Here is a 17,609-nt window from a genome sequence, read left to right on the forward strand (position 1 = left end):
ACTTAGCAGGCACGCACCTATTTTCAGCAGAATACTGTGTTGAATTTTTTATGGAAAAATCCTGATATTCAGGGTTCTTCCCAGCTGTGCTTCTGATAGGCTCGCCTGTTAAAGGATGGCCCAATAACATAAATGGGGTTGATTTGATCTTAGACCTATTTTTGGCCAGCTGCACACAGGATGGTTTCCACACTAGAAATGCTGGAGACGCCATCTTGAGAGAAATGAGTCATGAGAAAGTACAATTTCCTCTCGAGTTAAATAAATAAAGCACAAATTCAGGCCCTGAAATAGCCGAGCCGCGTCACTACCGCACAGCCGCTCCCTCCTGGCGGGAACACAGCCTTCAGCCCCACCTTTGCGACCTGAGCACGATACCCCGACACCCGGTGTGTCCCGAGCTCACCGGGGCCCCTGGGCCGGGGCTTCGGGCTCACCATCGGGACTGAGATGGGGCTGCCAGGCCACAGGCCCCGTGTTCCTGTGGCTGCGAATGGGTAGGCGTCTCCCCTCCTGCCGCTGCTGAGTGTGAGGGCCCGGCCCCGCGTGAGAGGCCTCAGGCCGTCGAGCCCCGTCGGTATTCTGCGGGCAGGCCTCCTGTGAGGCGTGGGGAGCGTCTGTAACCGTGAACACCCAGCCTTGAACGGGCGCTTCCTCAGTGCTCGCGGCGCGGCCGACCCGCTGCCGGGGGCAGAGCTGCACAGCTGAGCGCGCACCTGGACGCGATGAGGGCGGTGCGCGCGCGCTGGGCGGGGGAGGGCCGGGCTGCCCTGAGTTAGGCAAGCTTCTGGGCCCTACCCGGTTCTCGAGGTGGCTGGGCGGGCCTGGGAAGTGATGAGTCCCGGGAAGATTCAAGCCAGGTAGCACTGGAGCGGGGTGGGTACAGGGACCCCCAGGCCTCCACCGCCAGCATCCTCTCCACCTCCTGCCCCGCCCCCCGCGCTGACGTTTGGACAGATGGACAAGTGCCTTTGAGTCCCGCCCTGCCGCGGGTGCGCCGGGGAGGGGTCCGCGGAAGGTTTCCAGGGTGGGGCTCGAGCACGTCCGTTTCCAGCCCGATCGAGCGTCCTGCTGGTCTCACCCGGCCTCTGCCTTTGGGGACCGGCGGCCGGAGCGCGAGTGGCTTGGGGCAGGGCGTCACCGCCTTTGGACCCAGAAATTCTGACCCTGCGGCCTCTCTGCGGGGTGGGGGCTCTGCTCGAGTCCTGGAGGGAGGACTTTAAATAACTGCACAGGCGTAGGCCGTCCCGCCGGAAAATCACCTTGTTTCCATGTAAATGTCCCGGCTTCTCAGGCTTTAAGTGGGGAGAGAACACTGCTGTGTGTTTAGAGGAAACTGAAGGCAATAAAGTTGGAAATTGTTTCCACCGAAGGCCAAAAGGCAGGTGGGGCAGAGGCGCGCGGTGACCACAGGCCGCGCGTCAGGCCGCGTTCTCCTCTGCGCCCGTGGGTTTGCCGTGGCTCTCCTCCTCGCTGTCTGTAGCTCTGGCGTGTGCCTGTCACACGTGCCCGCACACGCGTGGGTGACGCCGACGCCCTGTGTGCACTTTGCGTGGTGTGTGTGTGTGCGTCGACGTGCTGGCTTTATTCTGGCCCACAGCGAGCCGCGCCCGCGTCCTGACGCCGCTCTGCACCCCGCGCGTGGGAGCCGGTGGTCTGCACCCGTTGGCTCCCTTGGGCCAAGGCCACGAGCGATCGCCCCGGTGCTGAGGAACGCCAGAATTAAGACGGACCACCAGACTGTGAGGAAGCGAGCTGGCCCGTCTCTAAGGCAAATCGGAGAAAAGGCCTCGTGAACGTCAAGGTCAGGTCGTCGCACAGCAGTCGGTGTTTCTGGCCCCGGGGCCTGCCATGGTCTCTGCTGGTGGTGTGGGCAGGGCCCCGCGACTGCGGCCGTCGGCTGTCACGCGGCCGAACCTGGCCGCACAGCGCGTCCCGGCTTCGAGTTTGGAAGGGCAACAGGAGACGCTAAGATGCTTTCAGGAAACCGCCCACAGTTCCCTGCACCCCTTCCCACCTGTTCACTCCCCGCCCCCCAACTCCCACCCGCTCACACCCTGGGCTCCACTGCCCCGCCCCGCCCCCCAGGAGAACCCGGGCAGACAGGGGCGTGACTCTCTGGAGTTGGGCGCCCCAGCAGGCAGACGCCTTGGCCACACTTTCTCCATAGATTTACTCAGCTGAGGGGGCTTCCCTGTGGCTCAGCTGGTAAAAGAATCCGCCTGCAATGCAGGAGACCCCGGTTTGATTCCTGGGTTGGGAAGATCCTCTGGAAAAGAGATAAGCAACCCACTCCAGTATTGGGTTTCCATTATGGCTTGACTACTAAAGAATCCACCTGCAATGCGGGAGACCTGGGTTCCATCCCTGGGTTGGGAAAATCCCTGGAGAAGAGAAAAGCTACTCACTCCATTATCCTGGCCTGGAGAATCCAATGGACTCTATAGTCCCTGGGGTCACAAAGAGTCAGGCACGACGGAGTGACTTTCACTGAGTTGGCTGCACGCTGGTGCAGGCCTGACCCCCCCATGCTGAGCTATGAGTCCCCGACGGCGCCGGGTCACTGGTGTTTCAATGTGAAACACACCTCACCGGTGTGCCCGCGGTGAGGTCCGTGGTCGGAGGGCATCCGCCCTGTAAGTGCGACCCTCCTGGGATGCGCGGCATCCTGGCCGCTGGGGGACGTGCCCCGTGGGACTCCCAGTGTGGACGCTCGGCTGGCTGGGTGCTGTTGGGTCCTCTCTGGGTTTGTTTTCTAGAGGCAGAGCTGCTATCAGAACCTGCAGGTGGGTTTTTCACTTGAACATGAGTTTCCTCTTCTTGGCTGAGTTTTTAAGGGCGGGCTGGCCGGTTCTCAGGGAAGCGTTGTCAGTGTGTGAAGCCTCCAGTGCCCTCCCACGTGCTGTCCACCGGTCCACCTGCCCGAACCCTCGCTCGGAGGCTCTCACGTGAGGCTCAGAATTTCCTGAGGAGACGGCCCGCCTGGCTTATTCTGGTGCCAGTTTCAAGCCAAGGACTGGGCCTTCTGGGGCCCCTCCCTCAGCCTTGCAAAAGGGCTGCCAAGGTCCAGCCTCAGGGTCCCCTGAGGGCTTCGGCAGCCCGGGCCCTGCGTGGCTCTCCACTGCGGCTCCTGAAATAGCCCTGAGAGGGTCTAGGAAGCCGGCCCTGCTCACCAGGACTGCTTCCTGGGGCTAGAAGGCTGGTGGTCTGTGTGGGGCGTGGGTGGGCGGCGTCCCGGCTTGCTGAGTCTTCTCCAGCTTCTTGGGGCCTGCCCTGCTTCCTTCCAGACCCGCGTCTGCGCGGGGGAGGCTCGTGTCCGGCCGGGGGCGCCCCCGAGTGCTGCGGACATTTTCGTGGGCGCTAGCTACCCACCACCCCTCCCGTGGGCTCTTGTCTCTGGGTTTTGTCTGACAGTCTTGAGCACGAACCTTTGCTGTCCGCTTGTCCCGGTGGTTCTGCGTCCCCTCTGCTTGCCTATAGGGGGCGCCCCCTCTCCTGCGAGTGCTTTGTCACCGCGCTGCCCTTTGGCCTCCGCCAGCTCAGATTCTACTGCCGTGGCCGGCTGTGTGTTCTGACGGGCCTCAGCAATCGGGGGTGTAACCTTGAGCCCAGCGCTTGTCCCACCAGCCTGCTGGCGTGGGGGAGCACCCGGCGGCCTAGCCCTTTGCTCTTGGCTGGCCCCTTGCCCCTTTTGTGCCCGCCGGCAGAACTGGCTTCTTAGGGCCTTGCTGCCTGCAGGTGTGTCCATTGCGGGCCCCTGCGGGGGCTGAGGGCCCGGGTGAGGCACGTGTCCCCGTCCAACTGCACGGCGGCGGCAGAGCGGAGGGCGGCGGTCGGAGGGTCGGGACGCGGCCCTGCACCCCCCGGGCGGGCCGGGCCCTGGGGCTGCGGAGGCGGCAGGGCGGGCCGTGCGGTGCACACGGCGCGGCCCCTGCAGGCCCCTCCTGGGTGGGATAACGCCCGCGGTTGCCTTCCTGGCCTTCCTGACGGGCTCTGCTCCTCTGCCCAGCGAGCGGTGCGCTGCGTTACTGAGGCGACTGGGGGTCAGAGACCGCGCGGAGCCGGCTGCCTCCTGAGAGCCGCACCGTCTGTGGGTTCAGTGCCCCTGGGCTGTGCATGTGCATGCCGGGCGCGCCTCCACGGCCCGCCCTGGGGGCCTGTCTTATAAAGGCAGGATTTGCTGTGGTCTCCGAGGCCCTGAGGATCCTGGGCCAGGGCGTCCGCGCAACTCGGCTTCTGAAGGAAACCCCTGGACGGGACGTGTGAGCGGCGAGGCCTCCTCGGGAGTCGGCGCCGCGCGCTGGCAGCCGCCGCCTTGCGCGCAGGTGGAGGGCCGCGGCGGCCACCGGAGGGCGCCGCGCGAACACGCCCGCTCCGCGCCCGCGGTCACTGAGCCGCCCGTTAGCCCGCTTGGAATCGGAATCCCATCGGCTGGCTTCCTGCCTCGTGGCTCTCGGGGCGGCGGGTGCCGGCGGTTTGGCAGTGGCCCCCCCCCTCCCCCATGGAACAGCTGGGAAACCTACACGTGGAAAGGAAGTGCCCAGTTTTGTGTCCCGCACGAGCAGTGTTGACGGAAGGCACGGCTGTGTGAGCAGACCCCCGCCTCCCGGAGCCCTGGCCCCCGCGAGTGTGTGGGACCCACCCACCACCAGCCCCGTGGACACACCATGGGCCCTTGGACAGCTCGGGGTTTATCCGCGTCGGACTTAAGACCCGCCTGGTGCAGGGTCAGCCCTGACCAGTACAGAGGAGCCACGGTGTAACCAAAAAGGCTGGAGTTTGTTTAACTCATGAGGGGAAAGACTTGTTTTGTTATACCTCTATGTGCTGTTTAGCTGACATGTCACACACCCCAAGAAACACACACATTAGAATCCAGAAATTGGCCAATAAGTATCAAGTAATTTAATCTTCAAACGTGTGGGTTTTCTTCCCCAGTTTCTAAGACACACCTGCAGTAAATTCAAGCCATCTGGGCAGATGTAACGGGTTAGAAATGAGAAGGCCCCCACATTTCCCAACTGATTTTAATTTCAAGAACTTGTAATTTAGCACCTTAATGACTTATTCCTGGTTTGTCCTTTGTCAGGTCCTTTTTATAAAGAAACAAATGTTTGAGTTTTTTAATTAAAAAATTATTTAAGTCTTGGCTGCGCTGGGCCTTCGCTGCTGCACACAGGTTTGTGCCTAGTGTTGGTGAGCAGGGCCACTCCCTGGTTGCGGTGCACGGGCCCCTCACGTGGGGCCTTCCCTTGTCGCCGAGCACGGGCTGCAGGCGCACAGGCCTCAGCAGGCGCAGCGCGAGGCTCGGGAACCCCGGCTCGCCGGTCGCAGAGCGGGCGCTCAGTAGTTGTGGCTGCGGACTCGGGCTCCGCAGCACGTGCCATCGTCCCGACCAGGGACCGAACCCATGTCTCCTGCGTTGCCAGGAGGATTCCTACCCACTGTGCTACCAGCGAAGTCCTGACTTCTTGATAGCATTTGCCACAGTTAGTAAAAGACCCAGTTTCTTACATTAAGTTTTATAACCTTCATGAAATAAACCCAAGGTTAAATTCACCTTTGGGGATCCTGAGTAATGAAGCATGGCAAGGTAGGTGTTTGTCTGTTGACAAAAATAATATCATTAAAACCACATTCAGGGACTTCCTGGTGGTCCAGTGGTTAAGACTCTGTGTTTCCAATGCAGGGGCTGTGGGTTTAATCCCTGGTGGGGAACTAAGATCCCACATGCCACACAGTCAAAATATATACATACTAACAGCAGTCAAAATATATACATACTAACAGAGTTGTGTTTTTTTGTTTTTGGTTTTTGTTTTTTAAAAGGACAGAGTGCAGGGTCTACCTTGACATTTTCCAAATAGCTCCTCATTCTCTTCTAAATGCCTCAAGTCTATGTACGGCCATACAACCCGGAACCTGCCTGATCTCATTGAAATGGTTCAAAATTCATTCAATTTTTTTAGCGACTGTGGCAGGAGTACTAGGAATCAAACATACTCGGGCAGCAGGAAGTGACCGAAGTTCAGCACGAGATCGTCAAGCCAGCGTCCATGGAAATAGACTGTTGTGGTGCCAGTGGCTGAGGCGAAGGTGGGCTTGCTCCTTGATCAGGGGCAGAGGGGGGTTCAGGACGCAGCAGCAGCAGTGGCGGGGTCTGCACCTGACCCCCGGCTCATCCTCTGTCATCAGTAGAGGTGGACGCGGGACAGAAACCTGTGGCTGCTACCGTATGACACCCTTCCCCCAGAGGTCCCCAGAGACCAGCCAGCTTTCAAGCAAAGCCACTGAGAAAGCGAAATAAAAAGTGATTTTAGGCCCCCTGCGCTGTGGGGAGCCAGCTGGGCTGGGGGTGGGGCAGTGGACAGAGAGCTGCGCCCTGGGCTCCCCTCCTCCAAGGAGCCCCTGGTGTGGGGGAGAGCCGCTTCTCTCTACTGGCTCCAGGACCCTGAGGAGGGCACCCATCACCCCTCAGCACGGCTGCTGCTGTCTTGGGATCCCTATGGGGGGACATGCCGGGGGAGCGGGGGGCATCCGCCTGAGGCCCTGGGAATTTGAGGAGAGCTCCCACCAGGCCCTGGGGCCCTGGAGCAGCTGGTGGGCATCTGTGCTCGTCACTGCCAGGAGCGCCCAGAGACCACCGATTCCTGCTGCTCCGTCCCCCAAGGCTTACTGCAGCCCCAGAGTCCAGCGTGTCTGTAGTTCTGTACGGGCCATCAGCCTGGAGGGAAGTCAGTCTGCAGGTAGAAAAGCACGCACCTGACTCTTGGCTCGACTTCCCAAGAGACTGGGGCCACGTGGGGCTGTTCCCCCAACAGACATCGCCGAGAAGAGCAGCTTGGCCCTGGGGCAGCTGGCGGTCAGTGAGCACACCTCGAGTGTTTACGGCAGCAGCCGGGCGGGGGCGGCGCCCAGCATCGTGTATGTCTTTTGTCTGAAAGACGTCCTACAGGGACTGCAGCCTTCAGAAACAGACCTTTGCTTTTAGGGCGTTTAGGGTTCAGAACAGGGTTGGGGTGAGGGGCTGTGATTTCTTTGTGAAGACATGGGGAGTGGAAAGGGAGGCGCCCCGGCGTCCCTAACAGCTGACACTGACAGAAGGCGGGGTGTGGGAGAGGGCGAAGGGTGGCGGGTGGGCTCTGCAGCCCCGTGAGCCTGCCTGCCCAGATCCGTGTTTCCTGTGGGCAGGCCCGTCGGCTTTGGGGTTAGAAATCCTAAGAGCATTTTCCTCCCTTCGCCTTATTGACACTCAACTTTTGTGCACACTTTCGGGAGTCATTCAGGACAGACCCTCACTGGACCAGCGCCAGCAGGGGCACACCTGGCGGCCGCAGACGCCCCATCCGGCCCCTCCCGCCACGCCTGCGTGTCCCCGGAAGCCTGCAGCCCTGTTTTGCCCTGTGGCCGCGAGGCTCGCCACCTGAGTGGGTTTGCGTTTCCTTCATTTTAATACCTTCTGACTTTCCTATCAAACGTCTCCTCATAAACAGAAGGGGGGAGGGCTAGTATTTTAACAGTACAAAGTTATAAATACTGGTGTTAGGTTTTCATTACTTTGTTTGAGGCCGAGGGGAAGCAGGCTGTTGCGGGCGCGGACCTGAAAGGTGGGTGCGGGAGGCAAGCACACCCGAGGGCGGCCGGGCACCAAGGACACGGCTCATCCTCACACCGGGCCCCTGGGGAACTCCAAGGGGCTGCGTCCGTTTCTGCCTCGTCTCCAGGGGCAAGGGAGCAGGGGCTGGAGTCAGCATCGTCGCCTGGATGCCTGACCTGGGAGGAGGGAGCAAGCCTCGGGCTCCGGACTGGTCACTGCGCGTTGTGCTTCCGGCCAGTGCGGCTCGCCCCACCCCGGCGGTGCCCGTGGAGCAGCGTCTATGTCGTCACCGGCTGCGCCCCTGCTTGGTCTGGGGAGCAGTTCTGGTGCCCGCGGCGCAGCTTCTTCATCAGCCGCCGCAGCTTGCCGGGGAAGTTTCTGTCGATGTGGCGGTACAGAAGTGGCACCACAGCGCTGCTGGCGAAGGCCAGGAACCTGGACAGGTCCTTGGCGAGGAGCAGCGTCCCCACGTGGTGCCCGTCCAGTGGCTTCCCCCGCGCCGCCAGGACCGTGCGCCCCAGGAGCATCAGGTAATGGGGCGTCCAGAGCCCGAACTGCGCGCACGTGGTGGCCACCAGCAGCCTGTGCGCCGAGGGGTCCGGGCGGCCCGCGTCCCGGTCGAGCGGCGTGTCCTCCTTGCGGACCCGCACCAGGAGCGCGAGCGCATAGAGTGCGGCCAGGCCAGGCACCAGGTAGCCGACGAACAGCATGATGGCGTCGGCCGCCGCCGCGTCCCGCATCCGCGAGCACTCCACCAGCCGCGCGGCCACGTGGCTGCAGATGTGGAAGAGCAGAGAGGAGAAGCCGGCGAGCAGGGCGCCGCCCCAGACGAAGCCGCACACGTGCCGGGTGTTGTAGACGCTGGACATGTAGGTGCGCGGCAGCGCGCGCTCGATGTAGCAGTCCAGGCCCAGCAGGGCCGTGGAGTACAGCGTCACTAGCGCCGCCACGTTGAACAGCACCAGCAGCGAGACGTGCACCTCGCTGCCCAGGTCCCAGGCGGCTCCGCCAGCTGCGCCAGGGCCCAGCAGGTGCGCGGGCGCCAGGGCGCAGAGTAGCAGCCCGGCCGCCGCCATGTTGGCAAAGTAGACGTCGGGCATGGTCATGCTGCCTGGGTCGTGCAGGTTGGCCAGCAGCAGAAGCGCGTTGTAGCCCAGGCCGAGGGGGACGCCGCCCAGCAGGTAGAGCAGCGACAGCGCGGACAGCGCTCTCTGGACGTGCAGGCAGGGCAGCGGGTCCTCGCCGTCCGTGCCGTTGAGCGGGCAGCTCCACATGGCGGGCTGTGGGAAGAGCAGTGCGTGAGTCCTTGGCGACCACAGCCCGTCCCCCGGCCCCGAGGCCGGCGGAAACGGGGCTGTGCATGTTTTCTGCGGCCGAAGGTATCATCGCTGGAAGCTGTGAGGGCTTTAAAAGCCTCGCGGGCCTCCTTGACCGTTTGCTGGGAAACCCACAGCCCTGGAACCATAAGGCGCCTGCTGCCACCTTGTGGCGCCTGGGCCACGTGAGAAAGGCCTGTAGAGGAGAGCTGGGGGCCTGGGGGTGGACCCAAGGCCTGGCCCCGCGGCCCCCCTCGCGGGAACCTCAGCCTTCCTGAGGCTGCGGCAGCCCTGCTGGGCGCATCCTTCCTTACCTGCACTGACTGCGGAATCCTATGACACCGCCCTCCACCCCACCGCCGTCTGTGCCCAGCAACCCGCCTCCCTCGCGCCGCCTGGGCAGCGCTGGTGTGCCGTGCCAGGGCACTGGGACACCTGTCCTGAAGACCAGCTGCCGCTGGAGCCCTGGGGAGGGGCCGGAGGTGGTGGGAGGTGGTGTGCACGTGCGCCTGGCGTTCTTCCGGTCCTCTGCCTCCCGGCCTGGCAGGGTCGGGGCAGGCGGGCGCTAAGGTCTGGGTGGGCCTTGGCGGGTGGAGGCGTCTTGGTGGTGAGGGAAGGACAGACTTTCTTGAGAAACGCGAGTCCCGCGGGGGGGAACTCTCCACGCCATGTGTCCTGAGCTCACTGGGCCTCCTGCTCTCAGAGCGAGGCCAGCAACCCTCTGGGGCAGACCTTGGCCTCCCAGGTCCAGGGGCGAGGGAGGCCCCGCCTGCCCTTAAGTGGCCAGGCCCCAATCCCGCGGGAGCGAGCCTAGCGTGGGGGGCACAGGGGGAATGACATGTGACCTCCCCAGGTGATTGTTTGCCAGCCATTGCGACAGAGCAGGCGCCCGCCTACAGGGTGTGTGCCTGCGACTCCCCCCACCTCCCCCCGCCAGACACGAAGGGGTCAGGCAGGAGCCTCGAGGGGCGGGGGCGTCTGTATCTTAACGAAGCACTGAGGCAGCAGCCGAAGGCCGGGGGCAGGACTGCTGAGCACCGGCTGCCTGCCGGCTTCATCACCTCCAGGGAGGGCATCTACTCTCAGCCGCCTCAGGGACTCGGGTCCCTCTCCCAGACCTGGGGTCCAGGGTGTGGGAAGGAGCCCCAGGCAGGGCCGGGCCTGAGGGGTCCTCGGAGCCCTTGTCCATCCTCTTCTAGCCGATTCGCTGCCCATTTCCCTCTCGAAGGCCAGCGGGCTCCTGCGCGCTGAGCAGAGGCCTGGGCAGTGCTGGGCCGGGACGCTGGTCCACAGAGCATCCTGTCGGTGCCTGACCAGCCCGAGACCCAGCCCCCGCGCGGCCGCCTCGCCCGGCTCCCGGCCCCGGGCCTCAGTCCCTCCGCTTCTGCCGGCTGTCCCCACTCTCTCCGGTACTGTTTGCCGGCGCGGTGTGCTCCTCCGCGAGGCGTGGGTGCGCACGCGCCGCCGCCTGGTTCTCGCGGTGCCCGTCCTCTGCAGGCAGCAGCTGCGCCTCCTGTTTACAGCCAGTTCGGAGCCTTGAGGGTTGTGTCGGGAAGGGCCGGCACACGGGAAGGGCACCCTGCCCACAGGCTCCCCGGAGGCCCGACAGGGGGGTCTCCTGGTGCGTCTGCCCCTCCTGGGGGTCTCCATACACTGGAGGGCAGGTTCGGCCAGGGTAGGCTGAGGACGGAAGGGTGGCCCTCTGCGATGTCGGGTGGGCAGTGGAAAGGGCCCCACGGGCTCCTGGGCCGAGGGAAGCGGGGGACGTGCTGGCAGGGGCCCTGCCCCGCTGGAGACCTGCGCAGTCCTTGGGAGGCGGTCACGCGGAGCAAATCAGCTCAGAACTTTTTTCAAGAGCTCAGGTGCTTAAATGGCCAGCTTGGTTGACCCGAGAGGGGCTGTTGTGTCTCAGCGGTCAGCGCTGAGTTTAGATTAAAAACCCACCCGAGCTGCTGTGTCCTGGCAGCTCATACACACAGAATTTGGAAACCCTGCCCAAAAACTAGACAGCTCTGTGCGCGTCCTGTCGGCCTCCGCGGCGAGGACACGGCTGAGCTCAGATGCAGCTCACGCACTAAAGGTGGCGGTCTCCTTGCTTTCAGCCTGTCTTAGCTTTTTGTCCCCGTGTTCTTCCCAGAGGCCCCTCGCCTCTAGGTGTCACGCCTGGGGGTGCGGGTGAGAAGGGCAGGAGGCAGACTGCCGACGTGGAGGGGACGAGGCACTGAGATGCTTGCTGGGGTGGGTGGCGCCCATGGGCTCTTGGGAACCCGGAGCAGCAGCTGCGCCCAGCACCCCCAGACTTGCCGTCAGCAGCGGTCACTTTGGGACTGTCTGCCCATCCCGGCTGCGGGGCAGCTGATCAAAGCGCGAGGCCTCTAGCTGGTGTCCCTCCATGTCCGGGTCCCTGTGCTGCCCCTGTGGATCCCCACCCCCACTTCCCGCCGCCTCCGAGTCACCCCACTTCCCTTTGTGCTCTGGCTCTGCGAGTGCAGGAGTCTGGGAACAGGCTCCCCTCCCACTAGGCCCCGTGAGGAGGGGGCCTGAGAACAATGGTGGCCCCACCCTCCACACTGGCTTAGGCTGGGCTGGGCTGTCTTTCCAGTTACCAGCTCTGTTCACTTCCTTCCTGAGAAAGGGGAAGTTGGATGGTGGCCAGAGACCAGGATTCCAGGCAGGGCCCTCTGTGGTCCTGGCCCTCCCAGGGGCGGGAGGCAAGGCCAGGTGGGCCCTCAGTGGCTGGGCCCTGCCCCCTGGCACCACGGGCCCTCACTGTCCCTGCGTAGCAGGGCCGATGACACCGCCTGTGGCTGCCCGTCACCCGCTGCAGCTCTGACCGGTGTCGTCAGTAGGGCCCCAGGGGCAGAAGGGGCCAGGAGCCCAGCGGCCTTGTCCATTCTGGTCCTGTCACCCTGCCCTGGGGCCGTCCTGATGACACCAGTCGGAGCTGCGCACTGCCGCGCGCGGGCCTCCTGGCTCCCAGCCTGCCCTCTAATGCACCCCGCCTGCCTCTCCCACCAGCAGACCTGCCTGCAGGCGCCCCGGCCGGCGTGGCCGCCTTCCTGCCATGCTTGGTGGAGCCTCCCGGACCTCTGGGCCCTCCTCCACGCCTCCCTACAGCAGCGCCCACCAGGTGCTGTCCAGGGCCCCATCATCCGACAGGGCCTTGACCTCCCGCCCACCCTCAGCCCTGCCTCTGCCCGGCCAGGTCCGCGCCTCCCCCCAGGCCTTCTGTCCCCCTCTGCCGGGCCCAGGGAACATACAGGTGTGCGCGTCTGGCTGAAGACATATCCCCTCACTCTCGGACCCTCACCCGTGGGCACCCCTCTTCTGTGGCGGGCGTGCCCAGCCAGGCCTGCAACCAGCCTTTGTCCACGGAGCAGGGGCGCGCCTGGCACGTGCAGGCCTGTGGCCGTGGTCTCGCAGCAATGCCAGCAGCAGGACTGCCCAGCCCTGACGTCGTGTGGCCTGGGGTGGGAGGGCTGGTGGGCTCCAGCATCCTGGCTTGCTCCTTGGCCGTCGAGGTAGTCCGGCGGTCACCACATCCGGTCTCTCCCAAGGGGATTAACTCGACCTGGAGGTAATTTGCACCCCCTACTCTTTGAGAGTTCTGTCTGTTCTCTCTGATCATGCTCCTGGGGCAGTGGCCCTGCCTGGCCCCGGGTGACTGCCACTCGGCCAACTTCCGGATGGTCTTGTTCCAGGGAGTGTAGATGTCTTCACAGCCTCGCGCCAGGGTGGTTCCTGCCTAGGGCCAGCAGTAGACTGAAGAGGGGAGCGCGGCCAGCCTGGCAGAGCAGAGGGTGCCCCGCCCGGGGAGGGCACCGGACTCCCAGGTGGACCCTGACGTGAGTGCAGGCTAGCGGCACTGCTGTGGCATCGGGGAGGGGCCCCTGCTCCGCTCTGGACTTAACCAGGAGCTCCCGAGACGCGACGTGTCCTCCGTGGTGCCTGCATGGGCGCCGGCCACGCTGACCCAAGCCGGCACGCTGGGCAGACAGGGCCGTGCAGCACACGGCCTGGAGAGGGGGCTGGCGGGCGGCTGGGCCACGGGGCAGATGAGCCGACGGGCCAGCCTCTGCTCGGTGCCCGGGACTCTGAGCTGGGTGCTAGGGCGGCAGTGAGGCAGCCCCCGCCCCCTCAACCCCCCGCGCTTTGGTGATGGGGACAGGGGACACGGTGGGGGCTGGTGGCAGGCCCCAGGGAGGGGGTGGCATGCAGGCTGGGTGCCCGTGGGGGATATTGGGCCACGGGGCGCGTGTCTAAGCCCCGCTGCACTGAGGGCCACCTGCTCTTACGCTCTTGTCCTCTGGGGAAGCAGCTCGATCGTGCCCCCTGGCCCGACTCAGACCTCCCCTTGGGAGGGGCGCACGCTGCCTGGTGAGGGCTCCCATCCGCGGGCTGCGGACTGAGGACCAGCCTCCCCGGGCGCCCTGCCCACAGCTGCCTGGCTTGGGTCCCCGGTCAGGCTGTCGGGAGGACGGAGTGAGGGGGTGAGCGTCCCTCCCTGGTGCTGGGCATGGAACGGCGGGTCCTCGCCTCCCACACATTTGCGCTGCTGTGCTGCCTCCCTCAGACTCTGCCAGCTGCCGTGTGGGGAGAGGAGACGGGGGAGGGAGGGCAGAGTGCAGATGCCCCAGGCCAAGGGCAGATTCTCACGGGGATGGGGGGCGGGGGGTCCTGCCACAGCTCAGCAGCCCCGGGCCCCCAGGGCTGCTGTAGGAACAGACAGCGAGTCTCTGGAGCTGCGCTTGCTGAGCTGGGCTCCCAGCCCCTCGGGGTCCGGGCAGGTCCTCCCTGATGGCGCCCTGCTTACAGGCACCCTGTCTTTCATTCCTTGCCGGCAAGGACTGCACGCCTGGGTTAGCTGCTGGAAGTATTTTGAGGCCAGATGTCAGCATCTTTTCTCCTTGGGCCTTTTTTAAAAAAAAAAAAAAAAAGCCTAGAACTGCATAAACTAACCCTTCAAAAGTGAATGTCCACAGGCAATGAAAAGCCTTGCCCAAACGCAGGGTTACAGCCCTGTGATCTCCACGGAAAGAGGGGGGCCAGGAGCTCAGCAGAGCAATGGCGGGCGGGGGCCATGATGGGCAGGGGCTCCCCAGTGGCCCTGTGTGCACACAGCCTGCCCAACTGAAGCACCAGCTAACTCCCCTCCAAGGTCACTGACCTCATCCCACTGCACCCCGTCTGTTCCCGCCTGCCCAGAGCACCCCAAAGAGGGAGCTCTGTGACCGGTGTCCCGCAGCCTGTGAGATGGCCTCAAAGGCCTTTCCCCAAGGCAAACATGAGGACCCACTGGGCAGAAGGGCTGGCAGAGCCCAGACCGGGAGCTGGGCACAGGGCCCCGAGGCCACGGCAGTGTGTCCTGGTGGGCACCGGCCCGGCCTGCCTGCCTGACGTCCTGGAGACCCACTGTATACTTTGCCTGGACTTCAACTGAGTGCTCTGGAGCCATCATAACGCTTTGAAAATGACTCCTGAGTGTTTATTGCCTTTTGCAATAATGGGCAGAGGCTCTAGCTACAATTAACATCCAGCTAGAGGAGCCAGACACTCCGGAAAAGCTGATATTTTCATCGGTTTTCAACGTAGAGCGCTTACGCATACTGATTGGTATCAGACGCTGTGCCTTCCTGGGCTGCGATAAGCAACGGTTCATTATACACTTGGGGTGTCTTGGTTTTCGTAGCCTGTTGCTTTTTAACATTCTGAATTAGAGAGCAGTGAGCGTGAAGCAGGTGGCGTCTCCGGTTCTCCCGGGAAGAGAACGGGCTCACCCGCCGGTGGGGAAGGGCTGCGGGCAGGGGAGCAGCCGGCCGCGTCCTGGCCTGCCCCTGGCCCCAGGCTCTCCCTGGAAGGATTCGGGACCGTGTTCTCCTCTGCTTGTGGAGCACTAGTTCCTTGGCTTTTTTCTCTTATTGTCCCCTGACTAATATTTTGAGGTTACCGCTCCTTCCAGTACTCTCGATCAGGGGAAAACAGACTAAGAACAGACCCGTCTCCGCTGGCACCCAGTTGGGCCTCTGCCCAGCCTGAAACTGGTGTGCTCTTACCTGGGGGAGCACTGGGAGCAGAGCCGCAGATCTTATCGCTGCCTGTGGTTCTTTCCAAGGGAGGAACCAGCAGTTATTTTTGCTCCTTACACTTGGTCTAATAGTAACAGTTGCTTCCTTGGCTCTAATTAAAACTGGGAAACTCCTGTGTGCTCTCTGCCCTCCCACCACGTGTGTGGGAGGAAGGAGACCCCTGTGGGACTGCACAGGACACCTGGCCCTTTGCACCCTGTCCTGCTGCTTACTCGTAGGGGGTTCTGTCCACAGGTCCCTGGGGGGTGGAGTAGGGACCTGAACTCTGCCCCTTGACAGCACTGTATTTTTAGCATCTCAAATTAGAGTGAAAATTCACTTTTTACGCCTTACACTGAGGCCCCCTGTTCTGCAGCACCTGTGAGACCCCACGGACACCTGCTGCCGCCCAAGCGCCAGAGAGGCTGCAGCCTGGAGAGAGCTGAGGCGGCGGCAGCCCCACCCCCAGGACTCGGCCTGGTGGGCAGCAAGTTGTTTGCTGAGGTTCCCAGATGACATCCCAGGGCCTGGAGGGTGTGGCTGCCGCCTCCCCACGGAGCGCCTTCCTCTCAGGCCCTGGAAAGTGGCTGGCCCCTCGTCCCACCTGGAGTCACGCATGCGTATTTGCTGGCAGGGACCTTGGAGGTTTGTCCCTCTTTCACTATATAATAGGTTTAAGCATTATAATAGGTTTAGGGCTAGTGATGCTAAAGCTGAAACTCCAGTCCTTTGGCCACCTCATGCGAAGAGTTGACTCACTGGAAAAGACTGATGCCAGGAGGGATTGGGGGCAGGAGGAGAAGGGGACGACAGAGGATGAGATGGCTGGATGGCACCACCGACTCGATGGACGTGAGTCTGAGTGAATCCGGGAGCTGGTGATGGACTGAGCGACTGAACTGACTGCGGGCTCTCCTGACGGCTCAGCGGTAAAGAACCTGCCTGTCAAGGCAGGAGATGCAGGTTTGATCCCTGGGTTGAGAAGGTCTCCTGGAGAAGGAAATGGATACCCACTCCAGGATTCTTGCCTGGGAAACCCCATGGACAGAGGGAGCCTGGCAGGTTGTAGCCAGGGGGTCGCGAAGAGTGGGATACAACTTGGTGACTAAACACTGATAAGCAGTTCTACGTCCTAGCCTAAAACCCCACCACTCATGCCCAATGGACATACGTGCCTTTCTCCCGTCACCCACCTGCCAGGGGCTTCTGAGTTCCATGGGCCCCAAGTCAATGCAGGACTAATGCTGGGCTCGTCTCTCCTCTGGGTGTTTCTGTGCCCCCCACGGCGGCAGGACAGCAGTGGTCAAGGGCAGGGCCTGGCCCCAGCTTCCTGTCCATGACTCGGCACAGTATGCGTGCACCAGATGGGAGCTATGATGTTTAAAAGCCTGTTATCTCTAGAGGCTTTCTTCATTTAGCAAGATACCAGAGGTTCCAGTTTGGAGCGCCAGACCCGGCAGGCCAGGGAGCCTGTGGCTGTCCCCAGGGCATAGTTATTGCCAGGGCCTCTGTCTCCTCTCAGTGGCGACCGGTGCCCCAGTGAAGACCCAGCTGAAACGGCAGAGTGTCTGGTCCCCCTTATGTGTGAGCAGCCCAGAAGCGTGGTCAGTTATCGTGTCCACACTCTGGCTTCTGCAGAGGCCTGGCCAGCAGGCTGCTGGCCGCTTGGGGACTCGAGGCCAGCCTCACTAGGTGCCGCAGACACAGTGGGGAGGAGGGAGCCGCTGCTCTGCCAAGATTTGGAACTGGTTGTTGGCAGGTGGCCTGGGGCTGCCAAGCGAGTGTGCATCCGGCAATGAAGGGACAGCCTGTCAGGTCCCGACTCACCCTCTGTCCCCCCAAACCTTGGTTAGATGGCCGGGACCAGTGCCCCACTGAGAGAACCCAGCCACCGTGCTCCTGTGCTTAGCTTGGTGTTAGGTTTCTTGTCTCAGGTCAATGGGTGCTCTGAGGCTAGGGCACTGCCTTCTCAAGTTTTGAAGGAGCCTCCAGGCGCAGGGGTTTTTATCAAGTGTCCTAGGACACTTGATATCTCCATTTAAATGCTGTTCCAGAAATTCCCAAGATTTTGTAATCATAAAAAGGACGAAAGTTACAGCCACCGAGACCCAGAAGCAGGCGGTCAGCCCCCCGCAGGACATGTGAGGAGCCTGTGGTGCTGCCGAGCCGCCTACGCGGCTAGCGGCTCTCAGCGGCCCGGACAGGTGAATGACCGCAGGGCAGCGGCCCGGCCGGCCGGGCGCCGCGCGGCTGGAGGGCAGCCACGGGAGGGGACAGCGCCCGGGCGGGGCCGAGGGGACTCGGGAGTCGGAGCGGAGAACCAGCCCCCGGCCGCCGCGTCCCCGAGCCCCGGAGTGTGCCCACCGCCCCCACCCCCGAGTTCGGCGCCCACTCACCGGCTCGCTGGGCCGCGGGCCGCGCAGTCGCCGCGGGAGCGGGCAGCTCCGGGCTCCGGGAGGCGGCGGGGCTCAAGGCGCGCACGCCGCGCGGGCCTGTGTACACACGTGACCGCGCCGCGCCCGCCCCGCCCCCGAGCCCGCCCCGGGCCCCGTTCTCGCCCCGGCTCCGCTCTGGCCCCGCCCCGCCCCCCCCGGGCTCCACCCTGGCCCCGCCCCCGAACCCGCCCACCCC

At 63.4% G+C, this 17,609-nt stretch overlaps 2 protein-coding genes across 10 annotated transcripts in view; one reads left to right on the forward strand and one right to left on the reverse strand.

The window, feature by feature from the left end:
* Positions 1-17,609, forward strand: part of CHLSN (cholesin) — a 68,761-nt gene that overhangs the window by 31,004 nt on the left and 20,148 nt on the right. The gene's annotated exons all lie outside the window — the stretch shown is intronic.
* On the reverse strand, positions 7,433-17,511 carry GPR146 (G protein-coupled receptor 146). 4 transcript variants are annotated; one of them, XM_070780342.1, is made up of 3 exons: positions 17,375-17,511; positions 15,738-15,968; positions 7,433-8,877 (listed from the first exon to the last, which is right to left on the reverse strand). In XM_070780342.1, the coding sequence occupies exon 3, from the start codon at positions 8,869-8,871 to the stop codon at positions 7,876-7,878; it is 996 nt and encodes a 331-aa protein (XP_070636443.1). In that variant the 5' UTR covers positions 8,872-8,877; positions 15,738-15,968; positions 17,375-17,511; the 3' UTR covers positions 7,433-7,875. The 4 variants fall into 4 exon arrangements, with proteins under 4 accessions (XP_070636443.1, XP_070636441.1, XP_019842924.2 ...); XM_070780340.1 differs by lacking the exon at positions 15,738-15,968 and having other exon boundaries at positions 17,375-17,501; XM_019987365.2 differs by lacking the exons at positions 15,738-15,968; positions 17,375-17,511 and adding an exon at positions 16,172-17,287.

This window comes from Bos indicus, chromosome 25, assembly GCF_029378745.1.
Source record: "Bos indicus isolate NIAB-ARS_2022 breed Sahiwal x Tharparkar chromosome 25, NIAB-ARS_B.indTharparkar_mat_pri_1.0, whole genome shotgun sequence".
Classification (NCBI taxonomy): domain Eukaryota; kingdom Metazoa; phylum Chordata; class Mammalia; order Artiodactyla; family Bovidae; genus Bos; species Bos indicus.